At 39.4% G+C, this 21,917-nt stretch overlaps 1 protein-coding gene across 1 annotated transcript in view; it reads right to left on the reverse strand.

Moving 5' to 3' along the window:
- Positions 1–12,006: 12,006 nt before the first annotated feature.
- The window catches only part of slc6a1b (solute carrier family 6 member 1b), a 17,195-nt gene continuing 7,284 nt past the window's right edge, over positions 12,007–21,917 (reverse strand). Inside the window, 5 exon segments of the mRNA XM_020606665.1 lie at positions 12,007–14,525; positions 18,954–19,121; positions 19,908–20,008; positions 20,388–20,490; positions 21,490–21,698. Of these exon segments, the coding sequence (XP_020462321.1) occupies positions 14,412–14,525; positions 18,954–19,121; positions 19,908–20,008; positions 20,388–20,490; positions 21,490–21,698 (695 nt within the window). The 3' untranslated portion in view covers positions 12,007–14,411.

Raw genomic sequence — 21,917 nt, forward strand, 5'->3', positions numbered from 1 at the left:
AGAAACACTGCGTAACTGTTACATTTACCATGATCACAAAGTACAATAGTATCAAAACTGGTGATTACATTTTTTTAATAAACAATGCATTGACATATTTATGAAATCAGTAGCTGCCTGAGGCACAACAAGTCAGATACCAGCACTGTTCATTTTAATGAGTTCATGCCACACTTAACTCATTACTCATTGTTTGCAGGCTGCTGTGTTTTCTAGGCTCATGAGACCTTAGCTTGTTGTGCAGAAGCTACAGTTGTGAACTTTTCACCTATTGTGAAGTACATATTTTCCATTTGACCTGCTGGTCAGGCCAAATGCTGTCCCAAAGAGTTGCATGTGATCTCTCAGTGGACTAAAGTGGAGCAGCCTGAATCTAAATTAAAATAGTTCCCTTCATTAGAACTGTGCCTCTCGTACCCTTTCCTACTTGAAGTCACACACAGTATGTTACTTAAAAAAGAGTTTAGAATGTATATACAACATATAAAAGAAAAAGCTACGAAAATGATTAGAGAAACAAATGCAGATGCTTCCACACGGGATCACTGAATGGTCTGGTCAATTTAAAAACCTAACTGATCACCTACACCTATGGAAGATTGTAGACTTTTTTTTTTAATCTAAGAGCTGTTAGGAAGAATCTGGTGGCCCAACACCGTACTTAATTAGTTCTGTGTATTCAGCCCTTTCTATTTGGTGCACTTTGAAGTAACTTGTTTTACTAGTTCTCTAGCTTATTGCCCTGCTGGTGTAATGTCTTCATTAAGACTTATTATCTGCTAATCAAATTTTTAAAGGCACATCAAAAATTCTTCTTGCAACCATTTTCAAAAAGTGTTGATACAGTGACTTTACTTGTCTAGACAAGAAATAAGATACATTGCACTATTAAGGCTTTTCAGTCTTGATCCTAAATCGTTACCAGGACTTACATAAAACTAAAATGTCTGAATATTTCAGAACCCCATCAGTTTAAATTCAGGTGAGCAGTACAAAATAGCCTGTGCCATTCATCTCTGCATGAGAAATAAGCTATAGGTCATTATGCAGCTGCACCTTCCTACTGCACAATTCTTCCTTTGGCATGTGATGTTCCTAATGGAAACGTAGGACGGAATAGTTCAGAATCCCCCCGCTCGGTTGTCATGGAACATCTCGAAATGTCTCTGTAGCCCACTGCTTACTTCCCCCTCTCTCTGTCTGTCTTCATCACTCTGACTTTTTTTTCCTCTTGCCTTCCTTTCTCCATTTTGCTCTATTTTCTCCCTTGCCTTGGCTGAGATAAATAGGAGGTATTTAACCCTGATGTGAGAAAATAAGGTCTCCTGCTCAGTAAAACCTACATTTGTCAGTGCCACACTGCTTTTTGCTCAGGGTAATTGTGCACCATTGTCTTGCAAGGCTGCCTGGAGATATTCCTGCTGCAGAAAAGGTAGTGATGCTGGTGGGAGAGTGGATTTTTTTTTTTGCCATGTGGAAATAAAAAGAATGTGTTGTTCTAGTATGTGACACATGTGGTGGCCCATATGGTTAATTGTGTCATTAGCATATGCTGCTGGTTCTTTGCTTTTTGGATTATGCAGATCCTTTACGATTAAATTTTTGTTCTTGCAATTTATGGTTTAAATATTTATTAAAATGGGAGGGATATTTGGATTTTTTGTGTACATTTATTTTTGTGTGTATTTTTTCAATGTTAAATGCTCCTAATGTTAAATACGGTAACCTCCTGTCTGATAAGTAGCAGTGCTTGTGTTGCCAGAGTGAAGGATGGTTCCCCATACATAACAGTCATTAAAATCTGTATTCACAAAGCTACCAGTAATATGTTGGGTGTGGCCTCCATGGTTAATTTGGATTTTACCTGTAAACTTTAAAAGGTTACTTTGAAATATGATGTAAGCATTTCAATTCTATAAATAGCAGCCTCAGTGAGTTTCTTGTAAGGCTGCAGTAAAGTACTCTCTTTGTAATCAAGACTCATTTGATGGGCTTGCCTCCCTAATGGCAAGACGTGTGAACATGCCTACTGGGGCATGAAGTGCTCATCTTCATTGAGTTGCTCACTCTTCCATCATACAACCATACTACTCCCCACAGCCCACAGTTAGAGTGACCCAAAAAAATCCCTAGAAAGAAGAATGAATGTTTACACATTTTACCTGTAGTTTTGTGAGCATTTAGACTTTCATTCCAAAAGAGCACAGCTGACTTTCAGCCAATCAGGACAACAAAATGTTTAATGTGGGGTGACATGGTAACCCAGTGATTTGCACTGTTGTCTCACAGCAAGAAGGTTCTGGGTTCAAGCCTCTCTACGTGTAGTTTGCATGTGTAGGTTCTCTCCAGGTGCTCCGCCTTCCTTCCGCATTACTAAAACATGCAGCTTAGGCTGACTGGCGACTCTAAATTGCCCATAGGAGTGTGTGTGGTTGTCTGCCTCTAAGTGTCAGCCCTGTGACAGACTGGTGACCTGTCCAGGATGTACCCCGCCTCTCACCCAGTGTCAGCTGGGATTGGCTGCAGCCCCCAGTGACCCTTGTCAGGATAAGTGGTATGGATAATGGATGGATGGATAGTTAACACTGCTGCCTCACAGCAAGGTTCTGGGTTTGAATCCTGCAACCCTACACTGGTGTTTGCATGTTCTCACCTTGGCTTTTGTCTGAGTACATTGGCTTCCTCCCACAGTCCAGAGACATGTAAATTAGGGTTAATTAGTGACTCTAAATTGCCCATAGATGTGAATGGTTGTCTGTCTCTATCTGTCAGCCCTTATGTGTCTTACATGGGCAGAACTAAGACACAAGAAAAAGACCAGTGAGGGAGATGTGGATTCAATTAAGGAAATTGGGATTCACTTTTTGATGGACTCTCATTGTCACTGGACCTGCTGATTTGGGTATCTCCTCAACTACCACCTGGACAATTAGAGCGAGGAGAAAAAGATGCAAACACAATAGAAGCCACATAAAACCAGGATATGTGCTTCACTAGAAGTGTTTTTAAACATTGTCATGTGCTTTTACAAGAGGAAAAACTTTAAAAGTTGTGACTAAATGTTTGACTTTGCAAAGGTGAGTGTGGTTTGTTTGCCCGTCTTTCTTAAAGTGTAGCTCACAGTCATGTTCCAACTGTTTCTGGGAGAAGCATTCGGGACTGTCTCCTATGCAGATGGTGACAGGAGTTTCACCAGCTCTCACCACACTCTTGGCTAGTGACTTTTGAGCACTTGGCTTAGTGCCAGTTTCATCAGCGAGGACTGATTGCACAGCTAACAGCTGTGCTAGCATGGCAGCAGTGGAGTTCCACCTGACTGGGCAGTCGTTTGGGTTTTATTCCCAGCTGTTCCAGCCATTTCGACGGGGTGCAGATTGCCACTAACTTGCCATGCCGTATCAACAGCATTCGCTGTGTCAGGTAAAGCTGTTGGTACTGATAATCACACAGTCACAAGGAAAAGGTTGACTGCATTGAAGCTGACTAGTCAACTTCGCCACACACTGTGCAGCCCCTATGCAGACAGTTAGTTGAAACCCAGCTTCTAAGTAAGGTCTACCTGAGAAAACAACTTCAAGTTGTGGTTTTTCACCTGGGTCTGTAACAGTGCGGTTCTGTATACAAATATTTTATGTCGAAAGGTGTGTTAATCAGTACTAAACATTGTCTTTTGCTGCATTTGTCTGATTTGGCCTTTTTAACAAATATTCCAGAAATAGATACAATCTCAAATAAGCACTTAAAAAAAATTAATACGTTTGTAAAACAAAACTGTTGCAAGAAAAAGTAAATGACCTTTTTTCTTGCTGTTATACAGCATAGTGTCTTTGCACTTATGCACAACATGCTGTGTTCCTGTAGTGCATTCGGAGAAGCATCTCTTTGAGTCCAGAGCTCACCACCTTCCCAAGCCTCCCAGTCATTCAAATGGTAAACTAGCAGAACGGACTCTTAATTGATTAAACAGCATTAACAGTCCAGTCCAGCACTCAGCACTCCAGCCTGACTCACTGTTTCCCACTACTTCCTCCAAACAGAGAAAAGGAACGCTTTTACCATGAGAAAAGGGACAGAGAGGAGAGTTAAAGAGCTGGATGTGGCACGCTTAATTTGTAATTTGTCTCTGCCATTTTTCTTCAAAGCATGTCCTATTCAAGGTTGTTTTTTTTTTTTGTCTTGTGTTCTCCTCAGCTGTACTCTTACAGTAATCACAGCTTGAGGCTTAAAAGGCTTATTTGAAAGTAATACTTTTATATAAAATAAGCCACAAAACTGTTGCTATCAAAACTACAAATCCAGCAATTACACAATTTAAAGACTACATTTAGTTGTATAATATATGTTTAATATAAAATACTTAAATTTGGTTTGTTTAGATTTGATAAGTGAACAGGTGGAAGGGCTGTCCTATTCTTTATATTAGCTTTCTTAAACAGCGGGAAGTATATAGTTTGACATACAACTAATTTTCAACAAAGAGGAGAAGCATAATGCTGCCGGAAATACATTTTTTTAAACAAAATGAGAGAGCATATATTTGTTGTATCTACCAAGTTGCAAAATGTTCATACTGAAGGTATCTCCATAGTGTTCACAGTTGACTTTGCCATCATGGTTACAATATTAAACATTTGGTTAAGGACAGAGAGTGATCATGGTCACTCTTTAAAAAATGTCACCTGACTTCTTTCTTTGCCTGAGTCATAATTACTACAGCCAGACACTCCCTGCCATCTCACCTCACCTACACCTCCTGCACTCATCATAGGCTGTGAAGTTGAGGATAACATATTGATTTAAGAGGTTTATTGTGTTTATTTTTTATTAAGATGTAGTGTAAGCTAATCAGCTGCTTGTTCATAGCATTTGCATGCTTTGAGTTTTGGTGTCCCCTTATTTCCTTCAGCCTGTCCATACTCTGACACTGTGCAGCAAAGTGTTTAAGGCATCCGGCTCCATGTCTGCACACTTTGCTTAACTTTGCGATTTTCCTGTTTGTTGTATCAGCAGCTTCTGCAGCCATCAAACATTGTTTTGTTTGGAACACTGCCTCCACAATCTCATGTTGACTATGAATTATTTATATATATTAATTATATTATAATTTGCATGGAAATGTGTGCATGCAATATTATACAACTGTTTTTTTTTTTACTATTTTTGTTTTGTAATTATATAAACTTTTACTATGGTTCCCATGCACAGTTTTATGGCTGAAGCTCCAGTCAGTGTTTACGTCCCACAGTTTCCTGATGGGCGGGGTCCTTAAAGAACATCTGTCTGCAAACATAAAGTGACTGCAGTGCATTTAACATCATGTTGAGTGGTGAAGCTCATTTTAATATCCAACCGCCTCTCAAACATCCATCTAACTACATCTAGTTTCTAAGTGTGCCCTTTGGCAACATTAAAATTGAAGCATGATGCAAAGACAAGTGCATGTTCTGCTCCAGGGGCTCAGAGTAGAGAGAGAAAGAGTAGCACAATCATTCAGTCATCTACTGTACTCTATATCTGCATAGTAGCCCTGGCCTTTAGAAATGCATATAAATATACCTTACCTGCTATATCTGGGAAAATTCTGCACACAAGCCTGAATTTGAATGGTAATAATTATGGGAGGAAAGAAAACAAAATCCAGTTCTGATGGGTCATTCTGACTTCCAAGGGTTTGTTTGTGTTACTTAAAGTTGCTTCATGAAATCAGGAAGGTCAATTTTAAAAGAAAAAAATAATTCCAGAAAGAAAACGTCAGTCAGTATTATTATTAATATAGTCTATATTGTTATACCTGTTTCAGTAGTTTCATAATATTGAGTGAGGGGCTTGTATCTGCAACTGTCATGGAAGTAATTATAATGTAAATAATGTTTGTCTGTGTATGGATGTGTGTTTGTGTGTGTCAGAAGATGACAGCCATAGGCAGGCAGGCATGACATCAGTTTTCTTCCTCTCTGCATAAGCAGCATTAGGGAGAAAGAGGGAGAGCAATTGGAGGTTGGTGACATACTGTATGATGCATCCATGGTTGGATGTTGTGCGGTTGAGCAGTGACTTCCCTTTGTTTTCAGTTTTTATGCTATGCTATGTACTTTTGATGCAGCTTTAGCCTTTTTGTCAGTTGTGTGGGTTGTACTCTTCGGAAAACAATGTCAAGCACATGATTTCTTGAGTGACACAAGCCCATTAACAACCTGGCAATGGGCTAATAAGATGATGGTTCTTAACAGCAAATGGAACAGTGATTAAACCTTCTTCATTAATAAAGTTTTCATTCATGCCTCCTGTTTGTGCTCACATTGAATTTTAAGGAAACAGGGTATTCTACAGCACTGGATCAAAAACATAGCTTCTTGGGATTATAGCGACAGTGAGCATCAAAGTACTGTACAATAAAACAATATGAATTAACAAAGTAAAGAAGAAAATAGAATTACCTGTCCAGTTGTCCACCTTCTTTCACAAGTTGAATATATGTTTTCTTTATATTACACTGTGTGTTGTATCATTTTATTTTATCTGACTTATTGTAAATGATGACACCTTGGGAAAAGCACCTACAAAGCCAGAGCTGTGAGGTGTACTGCACCACCAGCACTCCTGGTACATTTGGTAATAGATGTGGTGTGGCAAAAGGTTCCAGAGACTGGAAGACATGGGCTGAGACTCTAGCATGGCAATCATTCACTCTACAGGAGAGAAGCAGGGAGAGGAGGAAAGCAATGGGGTGAGTGTTGAGCTCTGTTTGTGGCTTTTTATTCTTTTTTGTGAGGAGAAAAGGAGCTGTTTCCTTTTGGAAGACATGCTCAATGTTTATATAGTTAGTTAATTTTGGTCTTTAAAACAATCAAGCAAACAAACAAACAATATAAAATAAAACATCAAAATCCAAATTCAGACCATGTACATATTCATGCAAAAAATATATTTGCCAACTATGAGCACATAGTGTTATGTTCAGAACAACATAGTATTGACTGAAAAGGCTCTAGCCAATCCTTATTGTGCCTGTCCTTATCACATTTAAACATCATACCTCAATATATCCAGACTGTATAATTCTTATCAATACAATATAAGGGATTAAGCAGGGACTTTCCAGTTATCCTGGCTGGATTTAGCTCTGACTCAGTTGCATGAAAGCACATTAAATTAAGATAAATTAAGTTACTATGAAGATTTATTTTTTTGCAGCTAGCATGCTCCAGACCAGGCTTCTGTCAGCAGTCACTCTGATCAGAAATCAATTAATTCTCTTATAGTTAATCTATAAAATGTGATAGTCATTGCTACTGATTGTGTTCATTAAGATTGCTGTTCACCATCCACCCATATATTATCTATACTGCATATTCTGAACAGGGTTGTAGCGGGGCTGAAGCCAATCCCATCTGACACTGGGCAAGAGGCGGGGTACACCCTAGACAGGCTGCCAATCAATCACAGGGCTGACACTAAGAGACAGGCAACCACACACACCCACACTCACTCCTATGAGCAATTTAGAGCCACCAGTCAACCTAAGCTGCATGTTTTTGCATGTTCACTGATGCAATCTGCACAAAAGGACCTCTCATCACAAACTAATAGTTTCCAGTCACTGAACAAATATGACTGATATTTCTATACAATTTTAGGTGAATCTAATGGGATAAGACAAATTCAGTATCACTTGGACACCATTTCAGATGCAACAAATGCATGTCACAACCCTGAGTAGTATGTGTAGTTCAGGCAGGGCTTGGCAAGGTATGCCATGCAAGCAATTAAAACTGTTCATTAATGCTTTGTTAGACAACACCCTAGCTAATCCCGTCATATGGCAGGCAGTGATAAGGGCATTTGCTTCCCTCACTGCTTGTCTGTGTGTCAGTCTGCAGTGAGCAGATATGCTATCAGTAGCCTGCTGCAAAGGTGAAGAGAGGGAAAGCCACAAAGACTCACTAATATTCAGATTCACCTTTGGTCAGCCGTAGGAAAAGGGATCGTGGGCAAAAGGACTTAGCAGTGTATGCTAGATATCCAGCTTTTGTGTAATAGCTGCATACATCTGAAAATTTCCTAAAAATTAGATGACAAAATATATTGCATCATTTATGGTTTTTATGTTTTCTGATTTAGTGCTCCCACAAGCAGGACACCATAATTTTTCAGTGCCCTCCAAAACCATTATATATCATTACTGAAAAATAAAACAGGTCTACAATTTGATACACTGTAGTCTAAGGTGGTTGGGTTTAGGCACAAAATCCATTTGACTAGGTTTATGGAAAAATTATGGTTTGAGTTAAAATAACTGCTTTCTTGAGATTTGTGTGTCTTTATCTTCATGGTTTCAATAACAACTATGCTGTTGAGATTAGGCAATGACCAGACCAGGGTCATGTTAAAAAGACTGACTCTCAATAGGAAAAGAGGAAAGGAATTGTATTTGCAGGTATTGAAGTCCAATTCATTAAGTGCTTTAAGTCTAAGCAAAGGTTGTGTCAGTGTTTTTGATTGGCTGGGTTAGTCCTCCCAAAACCTCCATTAATATACCATCCAATTTCATACGCTGTTTTCCATTACAAAGTAAATTGCACAACCTCACAACATCTTTCATATAAAAAAAGTAGAAAAAAAGAACTTGCAGCTATAAGAACAGTGAGCAAAGAATCCTGCTCCACCCCCACCTTATTTTTTCCACTTTGCTGCACATGTCAGTGCCCAATGGCTGTGATGCAGTTTGAGAGTGTGCATGCTTCTGACAGCCTTGGCCAAGCTGGCAAGAGAGAAAACAGATTACCATTTCCACAGTCTGTGTGCTGCTGGGGCCCCGGAGCTGACTCCAGAGCTGCTACTACCTTTGTTATACTAGAGCTGCCACAGCTGCTCAACTCATATCTGCGTCATCACCACAACCTACACTTCTACTACTACTGCATGCTATATACATAGTCACCACCACTATAGTACAACTGAGGATGTGCTTGACCAGTTATAAAATCACCCTCTCTCTTTCTAAACATAAACCATCATTGGTTTTCAATATTTATGAACGATTAACTCTATAAACAAAGAGATACTTATATAGAAACAGCTGAGACACATCAGAGACATGAGTCAAGGCAAACATACATCTGTATGTTGTGGCAAAAAACAGTAATTTAACATTTCCCAGGTTTGATATTTTTGCTTTCAGGATATCTATGCAGTGTCATTTGTTTAAATGGGTGTATTTCACATGGTCAAAATCAATGAATTATTACACTTACAATTGTGCTCTAGCTAAACCTGATCCCTTGTGGCTGTGCTTGATAGCTGGGTTTACAGATGCATCAATCTCAGCAGATGATTTGATTTGATTTGATTTGATTTGATTTGATTTGGGCCTGAATAGTTCTTCATAATGCACATTTTGACATGTCATAGTAGGAAAAGCACAGGTGTAATTGATGGCTACATTAAATTTATATGACTTTTAATTTTGAGATTTAGATAGCTGAATGCAGTTCTTCCCTATGACAGCCAGAGGCCACCAGTGTCCTGTGGTTGTGTTTGGTCTGAGAAAGCAAACAAAGGTAGCGAAAGGCTCTTTAGTACAGAAATAAAAAGCAGTCTTAGACTTTATTTGCCAATGAATAGCTCAAAACTAGTTGTTTTAAAACTAACACTTAAGAGTTTGTTTAGTAGTAAAACCTTGAATTGATTTAAATCATAAATGCAGGTGAGTCTATTGTATCTGCATGACCAGGATATGTTTCTCTCCTTCATAACCTTAGTGCATTGGCCCCCCACAATTCACTGTAGAGTCTCTTTCTGCCAAACCTAGATGACATCAGGAGGGAGCCAGGCTGATAAGACAGCAGCATGGAACAATACATATTTGAAGAACATCATATATATATTTCATGGGGCTTATTCTCCATAGACCTCTGCATGCCAAATTGGCCTGCGCTTGGCTCAGGCTCCAGACAGCACTAGCCTGTTCTGTCCCCAGTGATGAAGCCAATGGAACTGTATTTTCCACACCATGGAACTCAGGTTGGGAAGAGTAGTCAGGCTGATATAATTGGCCCTTGTGACTTCTGGAAGTGAGGCTTATGCTGTAGTTAGCCTCATCTATAGTCAGACCACTTTGGATGATTTAATGGGAGAGAGGTGCTTTGTTAAACTGACGCAGGCAAGCTGGGTCAGTGTCAGAGAATGACTAGTTTGTCTTGTAGTTGATAAGTCTGAGTGGTTCAGAGGTGGTGGTTGGTTGGGTTGGAGGCATTTCCATGGGCAAAATCTTAAAATAAAACAGCATATGAATAAGGATAATGATAATCACCTTTATTGGCCAAGTATGTTACACACAAGGAATTTGTTTCCGGTACAGAGCCGATGGCGCTAACCATCGGGGACAACGGGGGGGGGGGTTCAGTGTCTTGCCCAAGGACACTTTGACAATGGACTGCAGGCACCGAGATTCAAACCTTCAACCATAATTTAGGTCCCAAAACAGAACCCTGAGGCACTCCACATACAATATCCAGCTCACTCGATTGGTATTCACCCAACTTCACAAATTGACGCCTCTGTGTCAAATAACTTCTAATCCATTTCAGAACCATTCCTCTGATCCCATATTTTTCTAACTTGTCCATTAATAATTCATGATTGATTGTGTCAAATGCTTTTTTTAGGTCAATAAATATCCCCATCGTGTATTTCTTCTCATCCATAGCACTTGTAATGTCCTCCATCAGGTTGGTAATGGCCAAATGGCCATGATCTGAAGTGCCTAGCAAGGGAGCAGCCGTATTATGACCAGCGCCTGACTGATATGTAGAACTGAGCCAGGCACTAGCACTGGTGCTCACTTGTTATGCAAACTGAGATGCTATTCAGGAAACTGCCTGCAATGACTGTGCAGCATGTGCACGTACAAAAGATTTCACATAATATTTGGTGCGGGGCACTGGGTCTAATGTGGTTTTTGGAAGGATTTTATTATCATTACTGACCAATCTCTGGTGTGATGAGCTTGTATTTGCATGCGTGGAATAGTGATGTCAGAGCCCAGATGCCACTCCATACATATTCTGCATTCACATAATAATCTGTTCCACATGATAAGGTTGACTGAAATGGAGCAAAGCTTGCAAGCTAGTTCAGTCAGATAAGTGTGGTTTTCTGCTACTTTTATGACACTGAGTGCACCCTTTGCATTAAATTCAAATTCAAACTTTATTTGTATAGCTCCAAACCACAACAAAAGTAATCTCAGGACACTTTACAAAGTCAGGTGTAGATCTTACTATTATCACTATTAATATAGAGGAAAACCCAACAAATCCTCCTTGAGCAAGCACTTGGCAACAGTGGGGAGGAAAAACTCCCTTTAACGGAAGAAACCTCCGACAGACCCCGGCTCTTGGTGGGCGGCCTTCTGCCTCGACCGGTTGGGGTGAGTGGATAGAGGAGAGACAAAAGAAGAAAAGCAACAAGATACAACAAACACAATTTCAGGCCTAAGCACAATGACTTGATTTGGCCGGTGACTACTCATCAGAAACGTAAAGCTCCAGAGCCAGGACAACCTGCAGAAAGGTACAGGGAGAGAGAGAGGACACAACTATGGGAGAGAGGAGACACACAGTTAGTGGCGCATAGTAATAGTGGCATATAGGGGAGGAGAGGAGAGGAGAGCATCATGGGGCCCCCCAGCAGCTTAGGACTATAGCAGCATAACTAAGGGAAGGCTTAGGGTCACCTGATCCAGCCCCAACTATAAGCTTTATCAAAAAGGAACGTCTTAAGTCTAATCTTAAAGGTAGGACAAAAATGACGAGTTTTGTCACAGCAGTACTGGAGGGCCAGAGCTATGGCATCTAGAATAACTTTATGGTTAGACAGCAAATTTCTAAGGTTTTCAGGCCTAAGCACAATGATTGTGAGTATTTAAAACTGAACTTTTCTCAGAATATTGCCTTCTCCTTTGACAGAAAGATTACATGACACAAATATTATAATCTATAGGTCTTTATTTATTTTTGCTGATAACATATATTGCAATCATGCTTTTTCATAGAACACCATCTAAAGACATTTATTATATTTGTACATAGAATATTTTACATTAGGCCAATGAAACAGCTAGAAATATACAAAACAATATTCTCTGACTAGACATTTCTGTTACATTAGTGTTATCTTCATTATTACTCTATTGTTATTGTAATTATAATTTTTACATTTGAGAAAGATATGTGCTTTAGTTCTGAGATAATATTATTGCAGGAAACAGCAAATAATATAACATTTTTCTGTGCAACATTTAGACAAATGAAAGGAAAACTCGGGTTGTACAGACATTCACAGATACATGTATTACACAGTCCAGTTTACAACATCATTCAAGAGAGAAAACTGCGGTATGCTAACTATACAAAATTCACTGAACCCTTTGTCATTGCACAATTTAATTCACATATCTTTGAAAAAACATAAATAATAGTAAATTAATGGGACTGATTCGATCTGATTTCTGTCACATGTAGCTGCCACAGAAACATGTTTTCTTTATCCTCCTTTATAGTAATATAGTGCTATCTGTGGTCTGTCACAAAGTCTGCTTCTACAGGTAGATGTTTATATTGCCAAACAAACTTGATATGTAAGAACAGGCTTTCTTTTACCCTATAAAAAGGAGAAGATTCAGTGGCGTTGGCCTATATAGAATCTGGCTATGTCCTGCTGTGTTAACAGTGCTTCTGCCAGCTTTGACTGACCCAAAGTTTCTCTCTCCGAGTCTGATACTGGAAATCTGAACTCCGCACAGGATAGAAACACTACGGCGTCTACTAAAAAGACTGAGTGAAGGCCAACAGAGTTCATTTACACTGAAAAATATTATGCTAGCTTAGAGAAGCAACAATTTGGATCAGCTTTGAGCATACACAAGTTCAAATACTTAACACTGATTCATTTGTTTTGTTGCTGCTTAATTAAAGTAGCATGTTGGATTAATGGGAAAGAATGGCAGGAATTTGGCAGTAGTTGCATTTTTAAAATACAGCATTAATTGTTTCAGTGTATAATGGTAGTATCTGAGAGAATTTGGTCACATCCAACATTGTTCCTGAGGAATGTATTACTAAATAGATACACATGTAAATGGTTCCAGTCATAATAGTCATAGCTGTCATAGAACTCTGTCATACACTCGACAATGCAGCCACTGCACCTTATTCATTCTCACAGTTTAAATTATTGAGTTGAATTAGTATTGGCTTATTGCAACACAACTCTTAATTAGTTGTAAGAAGGAGGAAAATCTACATTTTTCAATAATCCTCTTCAGGCAGAAATACTGTACCAAAGTACTGTCATGGCTACACCTTTACTGTTAGACGGGGTAGTTCACAGATTCAAGCTGTGCTTGTAGGTGGATGCTGTATTTAGTCCCCTGTTGCTCTAGTGAGACAAAAGGGGATGCTTGATGTATTCCACATATAGTCAGTGGGTCAGATGTCTGCAGAAATCTTTCAAACTTGAGTATGATTTGGTCTTTCTCACTCTGACATATAGAAAATGACCTAAAAATGATTCTACAAAAAATATTCAGACAACATACAAAGTTAATGTTCTTTAGGAAACAATGAAGCAATTATAACAGTCTCTTGTTATGTATCTTTTGTAAGTTATTTTTGCTGTGGTCACAGGTTTTGATCGAGCCAAAAGAAGTTGGGTGCTCCAATACTGTACTTGTGCTTTCAACGGAAGCCCCAGTCACGGTTGGTAAACATTTCAGACGAACTGCAGGATCCTGCAAGGGAGTGATGGTCTGGCTAAATTATACTGTACACATACAGGCCTTATCTGTTGCACATTCCCATTTAGTCTTTACCATAAAATGGTCAGTATTCAATTCTCACTTTACAAACTTTCAAATAACGTTTTTTCCCACCTACTTCACTGCATTCATTTCAGTGTATTTATGTCATGTACAAGCAAAATACATATAACCAATATTTTTCTTTGTACAGTAACTGTAGTTTAGTAGATTTATTAACATTTTCAAAGTAGCACAATACTACTGAATCAATGTAGGCCTCCAAATTTAAATTATAGATTCAATATACAGTAATTTCCTAAATCACATTTCCTGTTCTAAAAAGACAAACTTTTTTGCATAATAAAATTCATAATGTCACAACAACTTGGTTGGGTAGTTTGTTTTTCTTCATAAGTTTTATGACTCTGTATTATACAAATAAACAGAAGAGCCCCTAAAAATAACTGTAATCAGGTTGGTCTCACGTGTCCCCAGGAGGTAGGTGAATAAAAGCAGACATAGACGTCTGGTGTTCACTCCAAACCTTGATTACATTTCTTCTGTAGTCGAGTGCCAGTCTGGCTGTCGAGACCGAGACAGACAGAAGTGTCTAGATGTAGGCTTCCTCGTTGACAGGGTTCTGATTAGGGTTTTCTGTCTGCTGGTCTGGGCCATTTTCCTGAGCCTTCACAATTACCACAGGCTTGATCATCTTCCGTAGACGCTGGAAGGCAGAAACATAGGGGAGGGGCAGTACCTCCACTGATATCACACAGCTGAAAATAAGACACTGAGATGCTATCATGTACCATTATTTGGGACAGAACAGCAGCAAAGTGTGTGATCAAATCCAGAAGTTGAAACAAAACACACCAGGTACAGAGCCGTGAGCTTGTTGCATGCAAGGCCTCATGGTGTGAGTGTAAACAGCCTACTGCAAAACACTATCAAGGAAGATATTTTTCCTCATGTGGCATACAGTTATATGAATTAATACAGCTTTAACTATAGCTGCTAGAGGAAAATAAAGGCCAGTGTTCATGACACTAATAAATGTTTCATGGATCAAAGTTACTAAGCTCGCAAATCTAAATCAAAACATCCCAAACTTGGTGAATCTTCAAAATGTTCTCGACAATAGATAGTGTTGGACTCAGGCACTGCAGCACAGTAGGCAAGTATATGGAGTGTTTGTGAAACTAAGCCTTGCCTGGGCAAGGAGCACTAATCAGCTGTCTGATTGCTACAATTAGACAATCAGCCATCAGCTGGTAGTGCAGGATCTGACACCTGCACATCGCCTCTGACAGCCTGGGTTGCACTGCCTGTAATTATGGCCCATTTATTCTGTCAGTGGTGGCTATAATGTCACCAGGGACCGTATAGATGTAAGGTTATTATTCAGCACATTGATGATGACTGTGACTCAAAAAGCTCTTTATGTAAATAGATTTCTGGATAAGGCGTTATCTACCATTGATTAGGATCATCAGATCAATAACAATGCAGTGCATTCAGCTCCATACAAATCAGTGTAATTTACTGAGAACTCAGTGGCTGTCATAGCAAAAAGGCATCTAAAATTGTCTAACAGAACCAATTAGAAACTCTATTTTACTAATCCTTTTATCACTGCTTTGCTCTTTATGGCAATTTATGACGTCTTTACCCAGCATGCCTATCTCATTACAAAACTCAGTGCTACAGAGGAGTTATAATGCCTAGAACAAAATTACATGGGGCTAAGCGGAGCATTTTCACATCTAGCATAAAGAGTTTTTTGCCTGTTAAATGAAATTTCAGGTACTCCTTCCATTACCAGTCATTTTGTAAATGTTTTTAATGTAAGTGAACATGATATAATTTCTGGATCAGTGTATATTTAAGCCAGACTGTGTTGGTGAATCTACAAAGTGACCTTAAATGTTCATCCAAGCTAACCTCTGTAATTCAAATTGATCCTCAAAGCACATGTATCACATTTATCAGCACATTCTAAAAATGCTACTGTGTTCCTCTGTTGGATCATACAGCATTTAATAATATTTTTGAGTAAAATGAAAAAACTTGCAAACCACTCTAAACTCTTAGCCTGCCTCGCAGCCCACTGCAGATTGAAATTCAAACCAGCTAATACTATAGATGTGTGGTGGGTATAGTGATGCATGAGCATACATGTCTGCAAAACACTAACCAAAACCCTTAGTGTTCATACACCAGCATATACAGTACAGTGCCTTGCGAAAGTATTCGGCCCCCTTGAACTTTGCGACCTTTTGCCACATTTCAGGCTTCAAACATAAAGATATAAAACTGTAATTTTTTGGGAAGAATCAACAACAAGTGGGACACAATCATGAAGTAGAACGAAATTTATTGGATATTTCAAACGTTTTTAACAAATAAAAAACTGAAAAATTGGGCGTGCAAAATTATTCAGCCCCTTTACTTTCAGTGCAGCAAACTCTCTCCAGAAGTTCAGTGAGGATCTCTGAATGATCCAATGTTGACCTAAATGACAAAGGATGATAAATAGAATCCACCTGTGTGGAATCAAGTCTCCGTATAAATGCACCTGCACTGTGATAGTCTCAGAGGTTGTGCAAGTGATAATATTGAAATGGAAGGAGTATCAGACCACTGCAAATCTACCAAGACCTGGCCGTCCCTCTAAACTTTCAGCTCATACAAGGAGAAGACTGATCAGAGATGCAGCCAAGAGGCCCATGATCACTCTGGATGAACTGCAGCGATCTACAGCTGAGGTGGGAGACTCTGTCCATAGGACAACAATCAGTCGTATACTGCACAAATCTGGCCTTTATGGAAGAGTGGCAAGAAGAAAGCCATTTCTTAAAGATATCCATAAAAAGTGTTGTTTAAAGTTTGCCACAAGCCACCTGGGAGACACACCAAACATGTGGAAGAAGGTGCTCTGGTCAGATGAAACCAAAATCGAACTTTTTGGCAACAATGCAAAACGTTATGTTTGGCGTAAAAGCAACACAGCTCATCACCTTGAACACACCATCCCCACTGTCAAACATGGTGGTGGCAGCATCATGGTTTGGGTCTGCTTTTCTTCAGCAGGGGCAGGGAAGATGGTTAAAATTGATGGGGAGATGGATGGAGCCAAATACAGGACCATTCTGGAAGGAAACCTGATGGAGTCTGCAAAAGACCTGAGACTGGGGCGGAGATTTGTCTTCCAACAAGACACTGATCCAAAACATAAAGCAAAATCTACAATGGAATGGTTCACAAATAAACATATCCAGGTGTTAGAATGGCCAAGTCAAAGTCCAGACCTGAATCCAATCGAGAATCTGTGGAAAGAACTGAAAACTGCTGTTCACAAACGCTCTCCATCCAACCTCACTGAGCTCGAGCTGTTTTGCAAGGAGGAATGGGCAAAAATTCCAGTCTCTCGATGTGCAAAACTGATAGAGACATACCCCAAGCGACTTACAGCTGTAATTGCAGCAAAAGGTGGCGCTACAAAGTATTAACTTAAAGTTCAAGGGGGCTGAATACTTTCGCAAGGCACTGTATACATATTTATACTGTAACTGTGCAAATGAAATATTTTCTCCAGTCCAATGTGTGTTCATAGTGTTTAGATTCAATGTGCACATGCAGGTATGTGTGTTATTTGTTGCTAGTATCTGTTAACTCTATTTACTTTATTTAAAAGAAAAATAATTAATTTACTGCTTTTGAGCAAATACAGCAAAAAACATTTCAAATATTATTACAGCATCAACTATAACCCTAAGTAAGAAAAAGTTGGGAAGGTATGTAAAATCAAAATTAAAACTGAAAATAGTGATTTGTAAATAATATGTGTCCTGTATTACATTGAAAACAATACAGCAGCACATTATTTGATGTGATACCTCATCAATTTTACTCTTTGTTCAAAATAAACACTCACTTCAATCCTGATGCCTGCAACACGTTCCAAAAAAGGTTGGGACAGTAAAGCATTTATCACGGTGTGATGTTGCCGTTCTCATTTCACAACACTTAAAAGATATTTAGGGACTGAAGACACCAAGTGATTAAATGTGTCAGGTATAATTTTGTTCCATTCTTCCTACAAACAAGTCTTAAGGTGCGTAACAGTTCTGGGTCTTCGTTGAAACAATTTGTGTTTCAAAATGCGCCACACATTCTCTACTGGGGACAAGTCGGGACTGCAGGCAGGCCAGTCCAGCACTCAGACCCTTTTCTTCCACTGCCAGGCCTTTGTAATGTGCACAGTATGAGTTTTTTCATGGTCTTGTTAGAATAATCATGGGTGTCCCTGGAACAGATGTTGTCTTGAAGGCAGCATATGTTGCTCCAAAATCTCTATGTGCTTTTCAGCATTAATGGAGCATCACAGTAGTGTAAGTGACCTTTGCCGAGGGCACTGACGCAACCCCATACCATGACAGACTCTGGCTTTTGGACTTGCTTCTGGTAACAGTCTGGATGGTCCTTTTTGTCTTCGGTCTGGTACACACAAAAAAATCCTGAAATACTGATTCCTCTGACAACAGTACATATTTCCACTGTGTGATTGTCCATCCCAGATGCCTCCAAGCCCAGAGCAGTTGATTGCACCTCTGGAGACTGTTGACATAGGGCTTCCTTTGGCACAGTACAGCTTATAGTGGCATTTATGGATGTACAATAACCACATATTGTAGTGCTTGACACAGGTGTGCCAGAGTAATCCTTAGCCCATGTTGTTATATCACTTATAGAAGAATGACGATTCTTGATGCTGTGTCGTCTGAGGGATTGGAGAGCACGGTCGTCCAGTTTAAGCTTGCGCCTTTGCCCTTTATGCACTGAATCTTTTAATTGTGTTATGCATTGTAGAGGGTGACATATCCAAATCCCTCCCTATCTTTCTTTGAGGAACATTTTTTTTACACATTTCAATAATTTTCTCACACATATGTTGGCAAACCGGCAGCCCATCTTTGCTCCTAAAGGGCTGGGCCTTTCCTGGATGCCACTTTTGTACCAAATCATGATTGCAATCACCTGTTTCAAATGGAATCATTTCATAGTTTTACCTCATTACTGGCCCTGAAATGCAACCGTCCCAACTTTTTTTTTGGAATGTGTTGCAGGCATCAGGCATCCACACTGATCTTACCTCTTTGTATGTGCCTTCAAGTGTGAGGAACATGTAGCCCATGTAGCCAGGGATGAGAGTCATGGATGAGAGGGCCATGAACCAGCCGACCCCCTGACCCCAGGCTGGGAACACGTAATCACCCATAGTGAGCGGAACCATCTGCACCGCACTGAACAAGAAGACTCCCTGTACAGGAGAGGGACAAGAGAAGGGTTCTCAGCATCTTCATCATCATGCCCATAGACAGCTTTGAATGCATTTAAAACTGCAGTTCATTCATGTACATGGCATTTAACTAAAAGACTGCAAATTAAGATTTATTGACAAATGAAGAAATGCTACAAGGCTTCAGAATAAGATTCTAGTCTCAAATGTTCACTGGAGACAGTCCTTCTGTAAAATACAACTGTATAAGTCATTTGTGCCAGCAGGCTCTCATGACAAAATGTTATGTCATAGTTTGATGACATCTAGTGACTGCTATTAATTTGGACAGGAGTTGCTAGCTTTATTATGTTTATGGCTGTTTCTATGATGACAAAGGTCTGTAAAGCTTGCCTGTAGTGCAATTGTATGTTGACGTTAATTTTGGCAGGATTTTTGCAATTCCTCCCATGACCTGTAGGAGTGCTATTTAATGATACATCCTTATGGGTCGAATGAGAAGGAAGAGAAAAACGACCATATAGGTTGTACAAGTTGGACGACTTGCTGGGAGCACCCACAGTAAATAAAACCAAACATTTAAAATGCACTTATTAAAAGGAATGGGTCTATTTGGTTTTGTCTGCATGGTCTTCAAGCTAGAGGGAATGGTCACCCTTGGTATACAGTAGTTCAGAAATCATTCTTAAAATATACCTTCCTCCAGGGACCTCAAATGCATCAGTATTATTCTTAATAGGATTTTTGCCAAACTTGTATTTTACATAGCTGATTAAATGTTGTATTTAGCCCACAGATATCACTTACAGCCACAACGAGTGGAGTGAAAACGACCCAGCAGGCCTTCCACCACAAACAGGGCCTATAACCAACCATTTCCTCAATGTTGTCATAGAATTTGTTCACACCTGGAACCAAAAATAAAGCATAATGAATGCTGTTTTTGTTACAACATATCTTGTTGCATGGATATACCGTAGATACAGTCCACAATGAACTGCTTCTGATCAGAAGTATATATGCCTTACACAGGTATGTCGGTTTTTAGATTTAAACATATCCTTAAGAAGAAAACTGACACATGCATTATGAGTGGCTCACCATAAAACCATGAAATTGAGATGCACTCAAAGAAGACCAGGAAGAGTAGAGACATTCCACTAGCTGAGTAGTAATCAAATAGCTTGAACAAATCAGAAGTGTGTATGCCTTACACAGGTATGTCAGTTTTTAGATTTAAACATATCCTTAAGAAGAAAACTGACACATGCAGTATGAGTGGCTCACCATAAAACCATGAAATTGAGATGCACTCAAAAAAGACCAGGAAGAGTAGAGACATTCCACTAGCTGAGTAGTAATCAAATAGCTTGAACACATAGATTCCACCCTGTAAAAAGAAAGACAGGGAAAAACAAGAGATAGGATAAGATAAGACAGAAGAAGAAGGAGAAAACATAGAGGAAGGAATTATAGTATGAAGAAAGACAGGAAAAAACAAGAGATAGGATGATGATAAGACAGAAGAAGGAGAAAACATAGAGGAAGGAATTATAGTATTGGATGTGCAGGACACTGCCTAATCAGTCAAGTGGAACAACATCAAGGGTGAGAGCACCACTAGCTTTGGCTGGTGCATGTTAGCGATGTCTCATTGATGAGGACAGAATTGGTGTTAAGGCTTTGTCGTGGAAACTGCATTAATGTGATAGTGCAGCATAGACCACTGTAAATCAAGCATCTTCTTGAAAGACTGCGAGCCTGTCCACAATCGCTTGCGCCTATCAAGTTATTACGGGGATCAGCTCAAACTGACTGGATGCAGCTCCTGCTCTATGAAGCTTGATATGTTTTATGCTGCCTGGAGCAGCGATAAGGGTACAGAAACTACATCAGTCTACCAGGGCTATGCATGTGGCATGATGGGAATCTAGTGTGGAAGAAGCAGAGAGACAATGCATAGTATTCAAGTGTCATAGGCAATCATGACCTTGACCTAATATAAAGATCATTCATTAGTATGTTTTGTTTGCAAAAGTGGCATTTTGACTGGAATGTGGCTCAAGAGGAAAGCTCAGGGAGTGTAAGAAATTTTAAAGGTTAATTCTCTGTCCTCAATTTTCATTGCACTGTGGACTTCACACCATCACTATGTTTTGTAAGTGAAAGTTTTGGCCTGAAGGGGGTGTTAGAGCATAGCTCAGGTGGTTGACTAAAGCATTAGGATTCATTTTTGGGCCACCTTCAATTAAAAATACAAAATAGTTTCTAGGAGTGAAACGTCCTGCTCTGGACCCAAGTGTTGGACGGACAAAGAAGTGGCTACGTTTTAAAAGTGAACTAGCCAGTAATGTGTCAAAAAGTCAGCAAACTAGTAAGAAAGGAGTACCTGTGTGATGTTGGACAGTCCGATAAGATAAGAAACAAGGCAGACAACTGCAATGAAGATCTCTCTGCGGTTTCGAAGAACCCGAGGGAATTCATCAACCAGTGCAGTGATGAAGCCTTCCACAGTGCAGAACTGGAGAGATTGCAATGTCATGTTGAAACTGTGTTATGTAACACACTGTTGCCACAATAAAAATATTAGGTCAATTGCTAAGGTTTAGAATTTACATGAATGAAAATGATTGATAGCAAAACATTAATTACATAACCACAGTAACACCTTTCAATGGCAATGACACATAATGAAGGTTTCCACCAAAAAAAACCAACAACAATATAATCTTGACTCCCAAACATAACCTTTGTTTGTCAATGTGTTTTCTTGACAGACGCTGGAAGAGGACCATTTTTATATATAGTGTATATGAT

Source organism: Monopterus albus, unplaced genomic scaffold (genome assembly GCF_001952655.1).
Source record: "Monopterus albus unplaced genomic scaffold, M_albus_1.0 scaffold1.1, whole genome shotgun sequence".
In the NCBI taxonomy this organism is placed as follows: domain Eukaryota; kingdom Metazoa; phylum Chordata; class Actinopteri; order Synbranchiformes; family Synbranchidae; genus Monopterus; species Monopterus albus.